The 20371-nt window shown below is 40.8% G+C and overlaps 2 protein-coding genes and 1 non-coding gene across 3 annotated transcripts; 2 read left to right on the top strand and 1 right to left on the bottom strand.

Moving 5' to 3' along the window:
* Window positions 1-2360: 2360 nt before the first annotated feature.
* CARD6 (caspase recruitment domain family member 6) lies at window positions 2361-13133 on the bottom strand. Its single transcript, XM_008692595.2, has 3 exons — window positions 12810-13133; window positions 11138-11704; window positions 2361-5684 (listed from the first exon to the last, which is right to left on the bottom strand). Exons 1-3 carry the CDS (start codon window positions 13090-13092, stop codon window positions 3295-3297), a joined length of 3240 nt encoding a protein of 1079 aa, XP_008690817.2. The 5' UTR covers window positions 13093-13133; the 3' UTR covers window positions 2361-3294.
* A 4447-nt stretch (window positions 13134-17580) lies between these two features.
* On the top strand, window positions 17581-20174 carry RPL37 (ribosomal protein L37). Its single transcript, XM_008692596.2, has 4 exons — window positions 17581-17718; window positions 18365-18500; window positions 18722-18806; window positions 20053-20174. The coding sequence occupies exons 1-4, from the start codon at window positions 17716-17718 to the stop codon at window positions 20120-20122; spliced, it is 294 nt and encodes a 97-aa protein (XP_008690818.1). The 5' UTR covers window positions 17581-17715; the 3' UTR covers window positions 20123-20174.
* Window positions 19893-19973, top strand: LOC121102817. The gene has a single exon (XR_005834933.1). It is a non-coding gene; the product is annotated as a small nucleolar RNA SNORD72 (small nucleolar RNA).
* Window positions 20175-20371: the final 197 nt, after the last annotated feature.

Here is a 20371-nt window from a genome sequence, read left to right on the forward strand (position 1 = left end):
ACTTTTGCCTTCTCTTTGCTCTAGCATCTTATCCTTTACCCTAACAAACACTAAAAACTACCCTTAGCCAATTACCACTTAGAGCCACGCATTAAATCAGATTTCTGAATCCTTTTAGTCAGTGTCATGTTTATCCTCCCCACTTTGCTTACATGGACCCATAGAGCAAATAAGAAGAGAGCTATACCTTAATCATGAAGGGAACTATAAAAAATATTCAAAGACATGAGGAAATGCAGAAGGTCACTATGTGTGTAGGTAAAACCTAGATTTATGAAGCTTAAGTAGGATTTATGAGGCAGCTTTGTCCCTATGGCCAGTCTTTGTCTCACATTGGAATATACTCCTTTCAAGCATCTCAACAAAGAGCACACTATTTTTTCAAAGTTTAAAAGAAAAAGTAATCTTTATTTGGTTTCTTGTACAAAATATAAATTGATTTAAGGTGTTTAAGAAAGGATTTTCAGGTGTTGGAAAAGGTAAGTCATTGGGTAGACTCTTCAGTCTGCTAACAAAAAAAATCAGGTACAAATTGAATGCTCTCGATTTAGTAAACAACACACATAAAACAAGTGGTTCTGAGTTTTTGCATGTTTGACTTAAAACAATTGAACTTGTGCATTGTATAAAGATGCCCTTAAACTACGTTTCATATCTTGAATTCAGACTTTCTTAAGACATCTGGAAAACCAATATTTCTTCTTTTTTTTTTTAAGATTTTATTTATTCATTTGACAGAGATAGAGACAGCCAGCAAGAGAGGGAACACAAGCAAGGGGAGTGGGAGAGGAAGAAGCAGGCTCCCAGCGGAGAAGCCCAATGCAGGGCTCGATCCCAGGACTCCGGGATCACACCCTGAGCCGAAGGCAGACGCTTAACGACTGAGCCACCCAGGCGCCCCTGGAAAATCAATATTTCATACTGTTTATACCACCTGCCCCAACATTGTACTTGATTTTGCTACATTTGACCCTGATAGAGACTCAAATATGTAACTGAGTGCTGCCTGTATATTTACACAGAAAATATATATATTTACATAGAAATAATATATTTACACAGAAAAAATATAAGCAAATATTATTAGTGAGTTAGAGGACTACATTACCAGTTCCCCGAGTTATGAGGCTACAGACTATTTTTATGTTCCTTTCTTCTTTATCTATTTCTGAATTTTCAAAACTATATATAATGGGCTTATAGTTTTATAATAGAGAGGAAACAGATTTATAGGATCTCACAACTGTAGCAGGATTTCTCATTCTCTTTCATATCTTCTCAGTTCCTACTGCACTGCCTCACACATAATATATGCTCAATAAATAAATGCAAGAGAAGGAAGAAAGGGGAGGAAAAGGGAGGAAGAATAAAATGCAAAGTGCCACCTGTTTGCCCCTCCAGATTCACTCTCTACCCTGCTTTGAACCTGAAGACTGACCAACACGAACTCCCTAGATGAGCTCCTTGTTCTCTTGTGTCTGGTTGGCTTTGGCCAAGGCGATGCACTGGCAGATCAGGGGTGTGGAGTAGCTATTTATTCCCTGAGGCAGCTCCCCGAGGGTCACTGCAGTCTGCTGTCCCCCTCAACCAACCAGACCCAAGACCCTTCCCAAACAGCTCTTCTGGTTGGGGAAAGCACTGTCCCCTCACCCCCTTCGGATCTTAGGGTGTCAATGTGCCTCACTTTTACTAGATCCAGGGTGCTGCACTTTCTTTTGCCCTGTTTTTACATCTTGTCCAGCTCTTCATAAATAGTCCCTTTATGAAATGCTCCTCAGAGTGTCCAAATTGAATGTACCATCTATGTTTCGCAAGACTCAGACTGATACAGAATCTGTTGGTGACAAAGAACCCAACAAGTTCTGTCCTCCAGGAACTAATCTTGAAGGATTCAGAAAAATGTTTTTTAAAATATCACTAAGTATTGCTCATTTCAAAAGTTAAAACAACAAAAAGATTATTCTCATTGAAAAACTCGTTTTACACCAAAGATTTTGTAGTTATGAACGAGTTATTATGCTTTTTCTCTTGAAAAGATAAACATAAACATCTACATACATAGTCCTTTCTTTCTTCATCCTTACAATAACTTTAGAGATTTAACACCCTCCAAATACTCAATATTAATTGTTTAAATCATGCATAAAAGAAGGATGCCTATTATAGTATGAGAATGTTCTCAGAAATTATTCCTTTTTAAAGATCATTTTTCATCTATTTAACAATACAATTTTTCCCCCTTGGTGTCCTTGAAGGTGAAAAAATTTCTTAACCCAGAAAAGACAATGTGGGGCTATTTTAATACTTAAAATTAGTATTAATTTTATAAAAGTTATGAATTCAAAAAACAGAGATCTTAATCCAATTTACAAATTTTATTATTTTATTTCTACATCTAGTGAATTTTAAAATCAACCTTTAAGTGGCCTTAATTAAACTTCACTTAAATATTCTAAATTTAATGTGTTCCTTTTATTTATGCTTGTAACTGGCAGAACTTACCCAAATGTTTAAGATAGTAATGAATCTAATAAAGTAAAACTGTAAATTTTGTGAATCTTGAGTTCTCTTAGACATTGCAATGCTTTTTAAAGCTTTATAACTCTAAAATGAAAAATTCAATTATACATTTTAAGTTGAAATCATGAAGATATCAGATCTTTTAATAAGCCAAATTACCTTAACTATTACAAATACTTTAAATACAAAACATACACAAATCATAGCCAAGTTAATGCAAAATAATTAATTTCATTGGTTGGTTTTTAGCTCCTTATTTCTGTATATAAAGGTCAAATGAGTGAATTACATCATCCAAGCAAACTGCAGCTGTTATCACAAGTAAATGGATTTAAACATCCCAAACAAGATTATCTGCTTTAGTGGCTGATATTGAACCAAAAAGTTTTGACCAAGACACCTCTGGAGCAGCCAACACCTAGAGCAGTTTTTCTTGCAACAATGAGGCTCCCTGAGCTTCATTTTATGGGATGGTCTCAACAGCCCCATTCCTCGGATTCAGGCGATATATTACCTAATACTCAAGGCTGGGTTCAGCTAATTTATTTATTCCTTGACTCTGTTCTTAATTCTTTTCATATTTTTCCTTTTGGTACACACAATTCTTACAGATATTTTAATGATACCAATTAGGCTGTGCATATCCTTTTTTTTTTTTTCTGTCATGTTAATGATAGGAGTCTCTTATCATCACTGCCACTTTTCTTTAGGTTACCGGATAATAGCAATGGCCTGGGTGAAGGAGTTGTTTCATAGGTCTCTAGGCTAAGCACTTTAATGTTTCCCTGCCCTCTTGGGCACTGCTCTTGGATTGTATGTCTTAGCCTGTGAAGGACTGGTTCTACATGACTTGGTTTGAGTGGGTCTGGGCTGAGAAGGCTTAGATTGGGAGGCCTGGTGTGGGCCTGGCTTGGGCTGAGTGGGTCTGGGCTGAGAAGGCTTAGATTGGGAGGCCTGGGGTGGGCATGGCTTGGGTTGAGTGGGTCTGGGCTGAGAAGGCTTAGATTGGGAGGCCTGGTGTGGGCCTGGCTTGGGCTGAGTGGGTCTGGGCTGAGAAGGCTTAGATTGGGAGGGCTGAGGTTGAGTGGGTTTGGGTGGAAAGGGTTTAGCTTGGGAAGGCCAGGGTTGAGTGGGTTTTGTGTGAGTGGGTTTGGGTTGAGAGGGCACAGGTTGGAATTGCTTGACCTGGGATGGCTTGGGCTGGTTGGATGTGAGCTGCGAGCTGGGTAGACATTTACTATTAGACCTGGGATAGGATCCCATTTGGAAAGCTGAATTTGAAGCCCCATCCTCTGTCTTCAGTTTGGCTCCTTGCTGAGAAGCAGGTCTTATAGGTTTTTGTATGGCTCCTGGTTGAAAGTCTCGGGGGTAAAGACCTTCAATACGGGATGTTGTTTTCATAAGTTTCCCAGTTGCCCTAGTTGGCTGTGTTCTCTGGGCAAAGGCTTGATTAGGCTGTGGACCCACGGAATGGAAGTGACCTACATGGGAGACCATGGCCCCAGATCTTTCAAGAGCTCCTGTTGTCTGTGGTCTCCTGGGCCAGGCCTGTACATGCTGAGACATAGGTCTTAGCGGTCTCCCAAATGTTTTATCCATGTGATGTCCCCAAGGAGTTCTTGAAAATTTCATAAATCTTTCAGGTGAATAAAATCTCTGTGGTTGGAAGTATTGAAACCTAAAACTTTTACCTCGACCATGGTCCCTCGTTTTCTGAAAGGGCCAGGGATGGAACCACTTAGACCTCTGCTCTGACCAAAAGTGGGAGCCCATAACCCAGGGGGCTTTCAAAGAAACATGGTTAAAGTTACCTCCAATTCTGGTTGGTAAAGGACAGTTTTCCAGATGAGGCATGAGTACTGGGGTGCAGTGGAAATTCTGAAGATTCCAGCTAGCCTCAGGCTCTCTTACAGGCATCTCAGCTGGGCTTTCAGATGAGCTTTCTGGCTGACTGTGTCTTTGTTGTCTCTCATCTTTAGCTGTTCCAGCCAGGTTCTCACTAGGGGAACTGTGAATTCCCTGAACGTTCTCAAAGTCTTGATCTACCTGGATTCCCAGCTCCCTGGCCAGGGAGCCCATGTCCTCCATGGACACACATCTGAGTGAAGATGACATCACTTCCTGTAGAGCAGCTTGAAGACCCTCCATATTCTTCCCTCTCTCCCCAGCTTCCTCCTCCTCCCAAAACAGTAGCTGTGATGGTTTCAACTTTAGAATCCTCTGGAAAAGCTGAGCCTCTTCACTCTCCTGGGCCTGGGGACTGAGGACAAAGTAGAATCTTTCAGTGGTAGCTTCTCCTAAAAACATTAGCAAGTCCCACTCCTTCTCACCTAGGTAGTCAGTGAAAAAAAACACAGCTGAGGAAACTTCCACCAAAAAACCAAACTGTATCCAAAAACTTTCTAGGTCTCCACGAAGGTTGGCCAGAGCAACAGGCTTTTGGAAAAAACTAGGGTTTGCCTTTAGACCATCACCCTCGGGAAAATGCCACATTATCTCAACCAGGCCATCAGAGATTTGCCGTGGAAGCACTGGGACAGTACAATCCTGATGGAGAAAGATTTTGTGTGATTTCAGTTGGGCAGGACCGAGCAGTCTGTTGAGGATTCTGGACTTGGAGAAGCTACAGTATCCTAGGCGCACAAAAGAGATGACGGGCATCTTCGGAAACATTTCTGCGTCCCCCATAGGCCCTCCTGAAGAATGTGTTGACCACTTTTTCATAACGTCCTTCATGGCCCCTAGCATTAAGATGCTTTTGTTGTTTTCTGCATCTGGCAGGAGCAGCGGAAGAGCAAACCGGCACTGATACATGTTTGACATGACTTCACGCTGCAACGAGCTGTCTGAACAGAGCAGAGAGGCACAAAGAACATCAAAAGGATGAATGGTTTGTATGTCCCCGATTTCCAAATTCTCTACCCCAGTCAGCAACTCCTCTTCGCCATCCTCAGCCGGAACCTTGTGTCTGAGGACTGTATCTCTGGCTGTCACATCCAGAGCTTGAACTTTCATCAGGAAATTCCAGGCTAAGTCTCCTGGAGTCTCAGGGGTCCACATACATCCTCGATCTAAGGAGAATTGTTTAACAACATCTGGCAGAATCTTTGTGCTCCTATCCATGTTCAAACATGACAGGACATCTTTAAACACGTTTTTTCTTTCTGTAGGGAAAAAGATACTCTGTGAATATCACACTCAGAATTATATAAGCAATTGACATTTTCATTGTAAAAAGATGGAACAACACATAAAGTGAAAGTTCCCTTTCACCACTCTGCCAATTCCACTTTCCTTCTAAGAGATGCCAATATGTTACATATGTTTGCTTCCCATCCTTACTCCATGCAAGTATATAAGCATGCATGCATATATCACTTGGTTTAGTGGGTGCTATTTTATTTTTACATAAATGATATTATACTAAGCAAATGATTCTTCAACTTCTTTCCACTTAATGGTATTCTTTGCAAATTCTTCCAAATCAGTTTATACAGAGATTGACTTAATTCATTTTAGCTAATCCATCATATTTCATGATTTGGATGGACCATTACTTATTCAACCATTGTCTACTGATGATCACTTAGGTTTTCCAACTTTTTGACCAATGTTTATATGCAGCAATGAAAAACATTGTTAATGCTTCATGATATACATGAATGAAGAATTTTCTAGGTTGGTACTGAATTCTTTCTTAATTGTATCTCTTGCTAAAGTTTGGAGAAATGGAAGATTTTATTTCCATTAAAGTTTTCTCAAAATTTATGCGTTGCACCTAATTTCTCCTGATCTCCCATTTCCTAATACACCTCCTAACCACTTCTTGGGAATACAGAGATAGTGCTTAGTAGAGAAAGAAGACCAGAGAGCATTTTTTACTCCTGGTAGATGGCAAACTAGCATAAGATTCTTGGGTCCCCTATAAAAATAACCTGGAAGAGGGGCGCCTGGGTGGCTCAGTTAGTTAAGCATCCGACTCTTGATTTCGGCTCAGCTCATGATCTCAGGGTTGTGGGATCGAGCCCTGTGGTGGGCTCCATGCTCAGAGGGGAGTCTACTTGAGATTGTCTCTCTCCCTCTCCCTCCACTCTTCCTCCCACTCTCTCTCACTCCTTCTCTCTCTCTCTCAAATAAATAAATCTTCTTAAAAAATAGCATGGAAGAAACAACAGACGTGAGGAAAAAGTATGGATTTTAAGAATTAACAAAGGTAACTCTAAGAAATCCTAGGGCAGTCTAAAAGTCACTTGAATTGGAATATGTTTTGGGGTAAGAAGGTGAGGGAGGAGTTGAGCAAAAAGGGTTCCCAGAGGAGGCAGTGAGAGGATAGGTTGCAGGTAACCTTTAAGTCCTGCTTTTGCCTATCACCTATTTTGTCTTCGGACAACAATCTACTATTTCTTCAGCACAAAAACCAGTACTCACACAGCCCAGGCCAAGATGTCTAGTATTGACAAGGTACTAATAGGGTTACTATGGAGCTCATTTGGGATACCACCAAGAAGCAGCAGAGTAAATCTTATACGCAGCAGCAATGATACAATCAGTAAGTACAGAGCTGGATAAAAAAGAAAAAGTTAGGGGCACCTGGGTGGCGCAGTTGTTAAGCATCTGCCTTCGGCTCAGGGTGTGATCCCAGAGTTCTGGGATCGAGCCCCATATCAGGCTTCTCCACTGGGAGCCTGCTTCTTCCTCTCCCACTCCCCCTGCTTGTGTTCCCTCTCTCGCTGGCTGTCTCTCTCTGTCAAATAAATAAATAAAATCTTAAAAAAAAAAAAAAAGAAAAGAAAAAGTTAAGAAGCAATAATATCTAGAACCCAATACATTTTATTTATTTGTCAGAAAGGGAGTGAGAGAGAGAGCATGCACACTAGCAAGGGGAACAGCAGGTAGAGGGAGAAGCAGGCTGCCCCCTGAACAGGGACCCCGACACGGAACTCAATCCCAGGATCCTGGGATCATGACCCGAGCTGAGAGCAGACACTTCACCAACTGAGCCACTCAGGCATTATAAATTTATGTAGATTGAAAATTCATGAAAATAGCCCAGCTAAGGCAAAAAGAAATGATCAGAGATTTTAGCTGCCACCCACTGAAAGGAGAATTTCAAATTTGAGTCCAGTTAGGTTAATTGGAAACTAAAACAGATCAAAAAAACTAAGATTCTTAGGAGATATTTAACAATTGAGAGGGTTGCCTAGGTGGCTCAGTCAACTGGGTTAAGTGTCTGCCTTCGGTTCAGGTCATGATCCCAAGGTCCTGGGACAGAGCCCTGCCTCTCCCTCTGCCTGCTGCTCCCCAGGCTTGTGCGCGCTCTCTCTCCCTCTCTCTCTCTGTCAAATGAATAAATACAATCTTTAAAAAACAACAACAACTTTAGTCTTAGAAAGAGACTTGTAGTCTCAGAAAGAGAGGAAGGAACACGTGAGACAGAAAAAAAATATTTGGATAAATAGTGGCTGAAGATTTTCCAAATTTGGTTTAAAAGAAGTTTTACAGATTTACAAAGCTCTCTAAACCCTAAGGAGGATAAAAACAAAACAGCTAAAAAAAATTTTAAGAAAAAAATCTTGAAATCACCCAGAATAAAAATGACACTTATAGGGAACAATGATTAAAAAAAAACTGCAGGCTTAGCATCAGAAACAATGGAAGCCAAAAGACAAAGGAATGCCATTAATAAAGTCTTGAAGGCAGAAAAATTGCCGATCTATAATTCTGTACCTAGCAGAAATATCCTTCTGGAATGAAAGCAAAATAAAGACATTTTCAATAAACAAAATCTAAGAAAATTTCCCACCAGAAGACCCACGCTAAAAGAAATAATAAATAAAATTCTTCAGACTAAAGGGAAACGACATCACATTAAAACTTAGACCATCAGGAAGAGAGAAAGGGTGCAGGAAATGGTAAATCTATGGGTTTGTACCACGGGATGAACTCAACTATAAGCTGGAAGGGAAGGGAATAGATTGATACAGTCTATATACAAGCCGACCTTATACACGGCAGAGCGCACAGAGCAACACCATAAGCCATCCTGAGACTTAGATTTGACACTAATATTTTTTTGTCATGAAATTTAACATAACAAAAAGCATGATGACTCTTCTCCTTTGAATCAGATTAATTTGGATTTTTTTTTTCAGTTCCTAGCTGCATAGATAAATAAATATTACAGAGGAAAGAGACAGAGGATAGCCACATGCCTCCAGTCAACTAGAGCAGACTGGTTAGCTGTTAGAATTACATTGCAAGTCATAACTACATTATTACTGAAACTTTTCTTGACCTGTTTTGCTAAAATTGACAAATCTGCTAAAATTTGCTAAATTGCTGAAATTTACTAAAGGTGTTAGATTGATTGCGAAAAATAGCCCCAATTAATGGCTTTCTGGATATATTTTGGCTTTCAGCAATATCACTTTGTAAGAAGTGGTATCTATTTTTCCCTAGTCCTTGAATTTGCACCGTCTTTGTGACATACTTTGACCAACAGAATGTGGCAGAAGTGATGGTGTTATGGGCTGAATTATGTCTACTTCCTACTCCCCCCTGCAAAAAAAAAAAAAAAAATGTGTTGAAGTCCCCAGGTCCTCAGAATGTGGCCTTATCTGTAAATAAAATCTTTACAGAGATCAAGTTAAAATGAGGTCATCAGGGTGGGCCCCGTCCAGTATGACTGGTATCCTTACAAAAAGGGGAAATTTGAAAACAGAGACATGCACAGAGAGAAAATTATTTGAAGACACACAGAGAGAAGTTGGTCTACAAGCCAGGGAATAACTGAGACTACCAGAAACTAGGGAGAGAAGACTGGCACAGCTCCTTTACTAACACCTGCAGAGATGGTATGACCCTGGTAACACCTTGGTTTCAGACCTGTGGCCTCCATAACTGGGAGACCTCCACTGTTAGGCCACTCTTTTGTAGTACTTTAGTGAGCCCTAGGAAACTAATACAGATGGCATGATATTTCTGAGCCGAAGTCTCCTCCTCTCTCTGTCTCTCTTTCTCTCTCTCCCTCTCTCCCTTGCCTTCTCTCTTATACCCCTCTGTCTTCACCATAAGAATATGCCCCTACTGGTCTGAGAATAAGTCCAGACTAGCCTGCCAGGAGATGACAGACTAGCCTATAGCCAGCTGACCACAGACACATGAATAAACCCAGGGAAGACCAGAAGAACTGCCTAGCCAACTACAGACACTCTTATTGTTTTAATAAGCTTTGTCATGCAGCGCTACTGTTGCAATAAATAACTGATAGAGAAAACAAGATTATACAAACCAAACAGTAACAGGCAAGAATCATATTAGAATGTTACCTATGGAGGAATGGAGAATGAAGAAAAAATGGAATAAACAGACAAAAGGGATTTTTTGCAGGATAATGATGATACTATGCAATGAATAATTAAGTCAACCCTATACAATAAGTGAAATATGTAAATAAATAAAAATTAAGAATGAGGCCTAAAAATGATTATGGACTGGGAAGGTATGGGGGTGGGACAAGATTTGTGTCGTAGGTTAAATCACACACCCCTCAAATTCATGTTAAAATCATTGCAGATATAATTAGTTAAGATGAGGACATTACAGTGGGCCCTAATCCAATATGACTAGTGTCCTTATAAAGGGGGAAATTTGGACCTAGAGGAATGCGCTCAGGGAGACAACTGTGTAAAGACGAAGGCAGATGAGGGGGATATTTTTACAAGCCAAAGAATGCCAAAGATTTCCAGGAAAGCACCAGAAGCTAGGAACAGATTCTCCTTTACAGCCTTCGGAAGTAACCAACCTTATAGTCACCTTGATTTCTGCCTTCTAGCCTCCAAACTGAGATAACACATTTCTGTTACTGATTGTTTAAGTTCCCCCATTTGTGGTACTCCGCTACCGCAGCCCTAGCCAACTGATACCAGGTGTGATGAGGAGGACATTACTCCTCTCCTACCTAAAACTGGATGGTGAATCCCCAGGATTTGAACTGAATGGGAGATGATAGTTACCTTTCCCTCCTCTACTCAGAACTTGGCAATCCTATTGTCATAGACAATCTCTCTCCAAATAAAGCATTTCTCAGTTTTCGAATTTTCATTCAGAAATATTCCAATTAAAGATACTGATATAATTTCCCTTACCAAGATGGAAATTTATGACTAGATCGAGCCAAGTAACAATATTTTGGGATCTTATCCGTTCATCACAGGCTCCTCTCTGATTTTCACTTCAGTAATTACGCCCATAACTTCCATATCCCATTGGTCATGAAGGCATTAAAATGACTTAAGAACCTTAATTTGAGCAATAGAAGATAACACCTAAAATTAGTGGTTAGCAACTTCTTATATGTATCCTGGAGATGACTGCAGAAACCTATAAGCTAACAATAAGTATTTATTTTTGCTTATACTGTCCACCACTGTGTAGGTCCTGGGTCTTCCTCTCTGTCAACATCCCCCTCTAAGAAAATTCCAGGTTAGGGAGGCAATAAGGAATCTCTGAGTAGCTGCTTTTCTGCTGACATCTGGTGCCCTTCCTCACCCCTTCTCCCCATTATGGTATGGAAACCTAAAAATAAGTTGTTGCCCATCACATATCATTCCCATACCTTCAATCCTTTTCTCCTCCTTGTCCTCCTCCTCCTCCAATGACATGCCAGTTTCTGAATCCTCATAGCTCTGTTCTTCATCAGAGAAGTGTTTGCTTTCTGAATCTGCAGAGCCCTCTTCACCATCATAAACACTGTGCTCTGAGTCATTATAATCCTCTTCTTCCACAGCAGGGTCTGCATCTTCAGAGTATCCAAGAGATTCTAGATACTCCTCTTTTCCTAAGTACAAAGAATCATCTGGCTCCTCGTATCTCTGTCCATCCTGTACATACACAATAGTTTCTGGAATTTCATCTTCAGTGTTCTCCACTGAATGTGGCAGTATGACTTTGGGTGTATTGTATTCCTTCTCATTTTCCCTGGAGGTCCAAGCAGTTTCCTTATGACTCGTTTTCTTGTCCCCGAAGGATTCAGAGGTTCTTATATCCAGGTGTTCTTTCTCTGGGAAGGACACTGTGATCTCAGGACTCTCAGGCTGTTTCTCTCCAGAGGAAAAACGATCTTCTGAATTCTTGCCTACCCCTACAGGTTGAGGAAGTTCTATATTCTCGTGCTTTAAAAATTCTGAAAAGAACAAGAAAGTTGGGGGGGGGAGGTTGTTTCATTTTTCCAAATTAACAAAAAGAAATTTTATAGTAACTTGCATTTCCAAGACCTCGAAGCATCATCTCTCTTCTTTATTTCAAAACTGGAGGATAGGAATACTGAGCATCTCCCACATAAATAACAAGTCAACTGTCATTCTTTCTCTCACTGGAAAAAAATCAGATCACATTCCTACCTTGCTCAAAAGTTTGAGTTCTACATAGCAAACTAAAAAGAGTACATGAGTGAAACAGAAAATGTGAATCCTATGAATAGTGCTTACTTGTGGTTTTACTGTGACCCAAAACCAACTCAGATTTCCTAGGGCCATTGCTAATGAAATCTGATCCTAGTAATTTCTAATCAGGAAGCAAATAGCTCTAATTTGGAATAGTAAGTCCTAGAAATAACATCTATTTCTCTAAGCATATGGGTCTTGTCCTACATTAGAGACCATTAACATAAACCTTTTTATCTGAGCCTCTGTCTCTCTAATATCTGTTAAAATAATCTTCAGTATTTTTTAGATTTTTATACAAAGGAGCTACACCTGCCTCTAGTGGTAATCTACAGAATTGCTAAATAATCCATTCTGGAAGAATTACTCCCTCATCTGCCACGAACTATCTTTAAACATAGAAGAATTAACATTTGAATTGCTCCAGAAAAGTAGGCTTCTGCTGGTATTCTTATCACAGAAAAAAATGAAGTTACTGAACCATCATGCCTGTGTGCTAAAAATCATTTCTCTGACATTTCCAAAATGGTTATACTAAGTGAAAGATGCAGCCTTTGGTTAAATATCCATGAATTTACTTACTGAATAGTAAGCAGTTTATACTAGCACTAAAAAAACCCTGCCGGTTTTGGAAACAGTTTCAACAAAAAATTATCAATCCCCTAAACCAATAAGATACATTGTTCCCTACTTTAAAATCCTGGACACTTTTACCCTTTATCATATTTCAGTGAAAATTATCTCCGGGAGATAGACGAATGAAAACAAAAGGCAATCATTTTCTTTTTTCAGGAAATCTGCCTTGTCTCTCTCACCCCCCCAAAAATGTATAGAAATCCAACTTACCATGCTGTAAGCCCCAAATGGTAGCTGACTCTGGAAAAGTACTAAGTAAACACTTGAGAAAATGCTGACAGCTCACTTCTCCCTTTTTCTGTACCAAAATTAACAGCTTTCGACTTTTCTTCAGGGGATCTGTAATATTCTCCAAAGTCTCATATTCTTCCTCAGAAACCAGCCTCCGGGAGGTTAATGTATCTAACACAGAATCAGGATCTTGTTGGAGGATTTCAAGTAAGTTTCTTCGTTCTCTTTCTATGATCTCTGAAGGAACACTCCCCGCAGCCATTGTTCTCCTGTCCTTTAGACCAGGAAGTGGATTATGAAACCGTTCCAACAGCAAATAAATACAGGTTTTTAAAAAAAAGGCAAAGAGTAATTATATTTGGCAAAGATTAAACAGGTCAAAGATGCCCAGCATTGGAGAAAATGGATACAAATAAGCCAAGACAGTGTGGAGATCGAGCCCTGAGCCCACCCAGACCAGGCTCCCTATAGATTATCTATCTACTCTTTTGATGACTCGAGTCAGTCTCATCTTGACTCAGCCCCAGGATCAATTCCTCTGAGAAGTCTCTCTTGAACTTCAGTTTGGACTAGGTATTCCCTGCTCTGAGCTCTATTTGTCATAAGAATGTGAATTGATTAACTCTTTCCAGAGAGAAATCTGGCAATAGGCAGCAAAAAATAAATAAATGCTGATAGACAAAAATACAAATTTATACCATTCAACTCAGCAATTTCGCTTCTAGGAAATTATCCTAAGGAAATAATCAGACAAAAGCCCAAAGATATAAGTGCAAGAACCCACATGGCAACATTGTTTATAACAGCAGAAAATTTAAAATAACCAAGATTTCCATAAATTGGGGATTTGTGGAATAAATGTTGATATATCAACAGTGAAACAGAAAAGAACAGTTTAAAAGGATGAAGCAGAGCGCCTGGCTGGCTCAGTCAGCACAGCATGAGACTCTTGATCTCAGGGTCACGAGCTCCACCCCCACGTTGGGGGTAGAGTTTACTTAAAGAAAAATAAACGAAATTTATTCAAAGACATAAATAAATGAAAGGATGTAAGTGTATGTATGTATGTATGAAAGTAAGTGTATGTATATTGACAACTAGTGATATCCATGATATATTGTTATAAAAGGCAGAAAGTTACAGATCCCACTTTTGTTTAAAAAATTAAAATGTGTAGGGGTACCTGGGTGGCTCAGTTGGTTAAGTGTCTGCACTTCAGCTCAGGTCATGATCCCAGGATCCTGGGATCTGGGGATCAAGCCCTGTGTCGGGCTCCCTGCTCAGCGGGAAGCCTGCTTCTGCCTCTTCCTCTGCTGCTCTCCCTGCTTGTTCTTGCTCTCTCTCTTTCTGACAAATAAGTAAATAAAATCTTTAAAAATAAATAAAAAATTAAAATATGTATAGTGTACACATATAAAATGTATATAGAGATAGATATTTAAAAGAAGACAGTCAGGAGAGAGATACCCCAATTGTAACACTGGTTATCTCTAAGCATATGATTACAGAGGGATTCATACTTTCTACTTTAAACACTACTGCATATTTTAATAGTTTATATTTTTTGTTTCTATTAGCAGAATTCAGTTATTTTTTTTTTTAAGATTTTATTTATTTATCTGAGAGAGAGAGTGTGAGCACATGTGCATGCAAGGTGCAGGGCGGGGGGGCGGGGGAGCAGGGAACGGCAGATTCCGTGCTGAGGACAGAGCCCTAAACAGGGCTCAATCTCAGGACCCTGAGATCAGGACCTGAGCTGAAATCAAAAGTAGGAGGCTTAACCGACTGAGCCACCCAGGCACCCCTGATTTTTTTTTTAAGACTATCTAGTTGGTCTTTTTTTTTTTTTTTTCAGATTTATTTATTTATTCGTTTGAGAGAGAGAGAGAGCGCGCGCAAGCACAAGGGTGGGAGGGGCAGAGAGAGAATCCCAGGCCAACTCCATGCTGAGCACAGAGCCCTATGCAGGGCCTCTCACTCCCATGACACGAAGATCATGACCTGAGTGGAAACCAAGTCATAGCTTAACCGACTGAGCCACCCAAGTGCCCCTAGGTGGTCTTTATTTACAGTTCCATAGTTCACAAGAATCTGAAAACAATCTAAATAACTATGAACAGGATACTGGATGAATAAACTGTAGTATTTCATGTAACAGTATACACCTTTCAAAAAGAATGAACTTAAGTGACTCACAATATAATCATAAAAATATAAAAGGAAGGGGTGCTTGGGTGGCTCAGTTGGTTATGTGTCTGCGTTCGGCTCAGGTCATGATCCCAGAGTCCTGGGATCAAGCCCTGAGTTGGGCTCTCTGCTCAGCGGGGAGTCTGCTTCTCCTTCTCTCTCCCTCTGTGCTCTGTCTCTCTCAAATAAATAAATAAAATCGTTAAAGAAAAAAAAAACAATTTAAATGCAAACTTAAAGTCCCAAAAGATTATGTACAGCATGATACCCTTTTTAAAAGTTGAATGTAACTTAAATACATACACATGCATGCACACATTTTAGGAATATACATGGAGTCATTAAAATTATGTGAAGTGTGGATGCCTAGCTGTCTCAGTCGGTAGAGCATGCAACTCTTGATCTCGGGGTTGTAATTTTGAGCCTCTAGAGATTATTTAAAACTAAAATCTTTGAAAAAATTATATAAAATGGAAAGTAATGAAATAATGAATATGAAGTTAAGAAAGATGGTTACCTAGGTTCGGGAGACGTTGGGGATAAGAGGGGATAAGGGGACAGGGAGACATTGGAGTTAGACACAGGTTATCATCCAGGGATGAGTATATAGGTCCTTACTATATTATTAAGGGTAATTAAATATGTAAATAAAGGCAGGGACCAATGCTGCAGGCACCAAAGCTGAGAATGTATTAAGAACCAAAGATAATGATTAATTCAATTCCACTGTCCCTGAGGTTGAAAAAAGATTAAGAAAATCCTTATACATTAAAAATTAGTTTTAGGTAAGAGTTTTAACTAAATGTCTCAAAAGTAGGAATTTTGAGATGCATGCTAGCTAATACTGACAGACAATGTCAGTAAGTTTGCCAATCTTTTTTTATTCACCTTGGTTGGTAAGGCATTCTAAGAATAGGCTCCCCAAACCCCATCTCCTCCCCACTGCTCCACCCTAAATACCCTCTTCTCCCGCAATAACCTGCCCTTGGAGATTTCAAAATTGATGGGAAGGAAAGTGTTTAAATGGGATATTTAGTAAAGAAATTTAAACTTACGAAGGAAGTTTAAATTCAGATTTTTTAGGGGTGCCTGGGTGGCTCAGTCGGTAAGCGTCTGCCTTTGGCTCAGATCATGATTCCCGGGTCCTAGAATCCAGCCCCGCATCCGGCTCCCCCCTCAACAGGAAGCCTGCTTCTCCCTCTTCCACTCCCCCTGCTTATTATGTTCCCTTTCTCGCTCGCTTTGTCAAATAAATAAATAAATAAATAAATTCAGTTTTTCGGTAATAGGAAATTACCGTCATGTGTATTTTAATTACAGTTAAGAACACTTAACTAGAGACCTACCCTCTTAACAGATTTTAAGTGTACATATACGGTATTGTTATTTATAGGCACAATGAGGTACAACAGATCTCTAGAATTTATTCCTCTTGAGTAAATAAAAAATTTTTAAAAAAGTATATCTTAATTGTTTTGTTTTAAGCCACTGAGTTTGTGGTAAGTAGTGAGAACAGCAGTAAGAAACTAATTCAGCACCTAATCCAGAAAGCCCCCTGAATTGCAGTTTGTCCAAGCGTTCACAGGTTGGCGGCCTCTTTATCCCTCGCTGCCCACCGCCCAACCCCTTTACCGCTTCTATGACGACGGGGACTGCCCTGTAAACCCCTGATTCCTAGAGTTCATTTTGTTCTGCCACCTGCTAGTCCGTCAGTTTTGCTAATATTTCACATGTGACACGTAAGGAATTCTCGGTTTACATAGAATATAAGCATATTATTTGGCTCTTTGGTATCTTTTCCCCTATTAACTCTTTAAATATTTGGATTTTTTGTTGTTTTGCGAGGGTGGGGGCTTTGCTAGGTAAGAGGTTACGATCGGATTAGCGTCTATCAAGGAGATCTGGAAACCACCAATTACCAATCTACTTAGAGAGGGCTTCAGTACAGACTTCCAGGCCCTACCTAAAGGGGCCGAATCAGATTCCCTCACATTGGGGCGCAGGAAACTGTATCTGAAGATTCCACGTGTTATCACTTGGCACAATTAAATTTAAAATCAAAACATGTGCCTCTAAACTACTACAGTTAGAAAAAACATAATTCGCCTTTCTTTTTAAGATTCGGAGCCCAGCTTCTCAGAGGCGGGTCCGTGCCTCCGTACCCCCGGCGACCTCTCGGGGAGCCAGCGTCAGCCAAAAGCTTCTAGTCGGGGTGAAGAGCGATCGGAGGAGCCGGTTTCTCCCTGATCGGGATCCCAGTCGCATACCGAACCCTCCACCACACGCCGGGAGTGCTGACTCGGCACGGGTACCCCCACGTTCCCCACCAGCTCCGGGACCGAAATCCGCGAAGCGGCCACATATCTGAGAGCGCGAGGAGGCGGAAAAGCAGGAGCAGCCGCACAAAGAATCGAGTTCCGGCGTCAAGGCTGCTCTCGGCTAAGGCGGGTCCGACGAAAACACGCCCATTCCGACGACAGGAAGCTGTGAGCCCTCCCGCCCGCCGATCGCCGAAATCCCTATTGGCCCAGCCTGGCTCTGGATCCTCCTCTAGACCCCACCCACACTGCGGCTCCGGACATTTGAGAACGGTGCACAGCGCCCCGCCGGAAGTACTTTTCTGGGCGGAAGCTTCTGAGAACCATAGAGCGGACGCACCTCCTCTTCCGGTCTCTTTGGGATCTGCCGCGGAAACAAGATGGTGAGTTGTCTGCAATGGTTCTCGGAATCGCCTTCCATCCTCTTTTTCTGCGTCGCGCTCCCTGCCATCCTGTGGGGGCCGGCAAGGTTCCTGATAGAGGGAGCGGGTGGGCAGGAAAGGGGCATGCGGTGGCCCTCAAGAGCCAGAAGAATGGCTCCTAACTGTACCTGGGGATGCTGAGTCTACAGCCGTGGAGCAGGAGCCACTCTAGGCTCTGTTTTCTTTGGAGAAGCCTTTCCCTCGGATGAGAACTGAAGGAAGAAGCGTGATCTGGGAGTGTTTGGCTCCGTAAGCAAAAAAATTCATTGTTGGCAGGAGCTCTAAGGTTTGGGGTTCCGGGTCGGTAGGAAAACCACCACGTTATTTCGTCTTGCACTTGTCTTTTTTCTCTCTCCTTTAAAAAATGTAGCCGATTTCAGAAGATAGCAACCCCTGCAGCAGGCTTTAGATAACGTGAAATGCTGATAGTGGTCTCTGATTTAACATTTAAGAAGTTAGGATCTGCCGCCACAGTTTCAGCCCCAGATTGTCTTTAAACGTTTCTTTTTAAATTGTTTTTAAATCTTAATCAGTAATTCCTTTCCCTGAAAACGTCGGGATATGTACAGAAATGACTAGATCTCAAAATCGTTTCTCCCCTTTGCAGACGAAGGGAACGTCATCCTTTGGAAAGCGTCGCAATAAGACGCACACCTTGTGCCGCCGCTGTGGCTCGAAGGCCTACCACCTGCAGAAGTCCACCTGTGGCAAATGTGGCTATCCTGCCAAGCGCAAGAGAAAGTGTAAGTGGAATCTGTTTCAGGCCGACTGTCAGGTGTTGGAATGGGTGTCAGTAGTCTCTTGTTCGCGTGGTAGGAAAGCGGGCATGGCTTGGGACATTAGTTGGTACTTAACGTTAAAGTGCATGCATATGCAGATGAAGTGGATTTGAAGAAATAAGAAAGGCACTCTATAGCAGATATGGGGAAAACCTGTTCAAACCTAATCTGAATTTGTGCTTTAGATAACTGGAGTGCCAAGGCGAAAAGACGAAACACCACTGGGACTGGGCGAATGAGGCATCTAAAAATTGTATACCGCAGATTCAGGTACAGTATTTTGTGTTTCCATCATAAGTGGTTCTGTGAGCTTGGAGAAGAACCTCCTTTATCTGCTGTAAAATAAGGATACTACCCTGGTTAGTGGGGATGAAGTGTTGGAAGGTATTTTTTTCTGCTGCCACTGTAACCTTCAGATCAGTTAATCTGGATTTTTTTAATCTCTCAATGAGCAATAGTATAAACTGTAAATGTCTAGAATGTGGTTTGAGCTAGACATCCCAAAATGTAATGATATTAGGGATAGGCCACACCTGACTCTCACCAAAATTTGTCAGGACAATAGTGGTGAAAGAGGTCTCGGGTCAGGCCTTCACTTTGTGGCTTTGAGCAAATCTGCTATAGAAAACTCATAATTATTGCCCTTGTATAGAGAGATATCTTACTGTCTTGTTAAAGTCAGGCTCTAGAGTTAGAAATGTAGAATTTCAGCCCCACCTTAGAGAAACTACATTTTATGGTGTCTTTTAAGGCGTCAGTCACTTAGGTCTCAAGATAACTCTTTGCTGGGGAGACTTTCCTGTGTTGTGTGATACTTAGCAGAATCCGTGGCCTTTGCCCCCTCAATTTTCTAATTTTAAAAGATGACACAGCATTTTGGGGCTTTGTAAACACAACACCCTTTGATGTGTTTGTGTGCTTAGGAGACCTTCTTTGCACTTAAAAGTATTATGCAGTAGGTGGGCTTGTATTCAGTGGACTGCTACATAATGTAGTTTGAGTGTGAACCATACTATGGTGCTTCAATTCACAAAGCTTTAAAAGGGGGATAACAGTACACTGTCTCCTTAGGGGTGTGTATGTATATTAAATGAGTTAAAATGTAAAGCATAGTTAAGCAGTTTAGAAAATGTCAGCGATTGAACATGCGCCCTATTTTGCCTTGACTAAAGGAAACTACTTAGGATCTCTGCCTGATAGTGTAGGGACCCATTTTCACAAATGGCTCTCTCAACAAGCAGGAGAGAAGTACTGGTTTGGTCAGTACAACCAAATTATTGACCTTTTTTACAATTGCAGTTAAGTGTATGTTTAAAACCGGTATCTTGAAGCAGAAGGAAATCAATAAAATATTGCAGCTTATCGATGATGTTGTAAAAATAAATGTCTGAACATATGAATTTGATAACTGATTTCAGCATTTAACTGAGATAAGCTCATTTAAATCTGTATTAATAAAAATTGAAATGCATATATTGTTGCTGAAGTAACGGTTTTCATTTTTAATATGATGCAGGCATGGATTCCGTGAAGGAACAACACCTAAGCCCAAGAGGGCAGCTGTTGCAGCATCCAGTTCATCTTAAGGATTTCAACGATTAGTCACACAATAAACATTCTGTCTGGTTTTAAAAAATATCTGGTGTGCTAAGGTATTTTTAGTAGCCTTGTAGTATCAGTGAATTGCCACAGGATTGGGGATGGGACAACTTAATATTAGATTTACTTGTTAAGTGACTGTTCTGGGGCACTAGCTTTTGAACTGGGTTGTGCTACTGCTTAAGAGGTTAAGAAATAAGCAGAATTCCAGGATTCCTTCAAGCAGACAACACTGG

This window comes from Ursus maritimus, unplaced genomic scaffold (genome assembly GCF_017311325.1).
Source record: "Ursus maritimus isolate PB19 unplaced genomic scaffold, ASM1731132v1 scaffold_15, whole genome shotgun sequence".
Classification (NCBI taxonomy): Eukaryota; Metazoa; Chordata; class Mammalia; order Carnivora; family Ursidae; genus Ursus; species Ursus maritimus.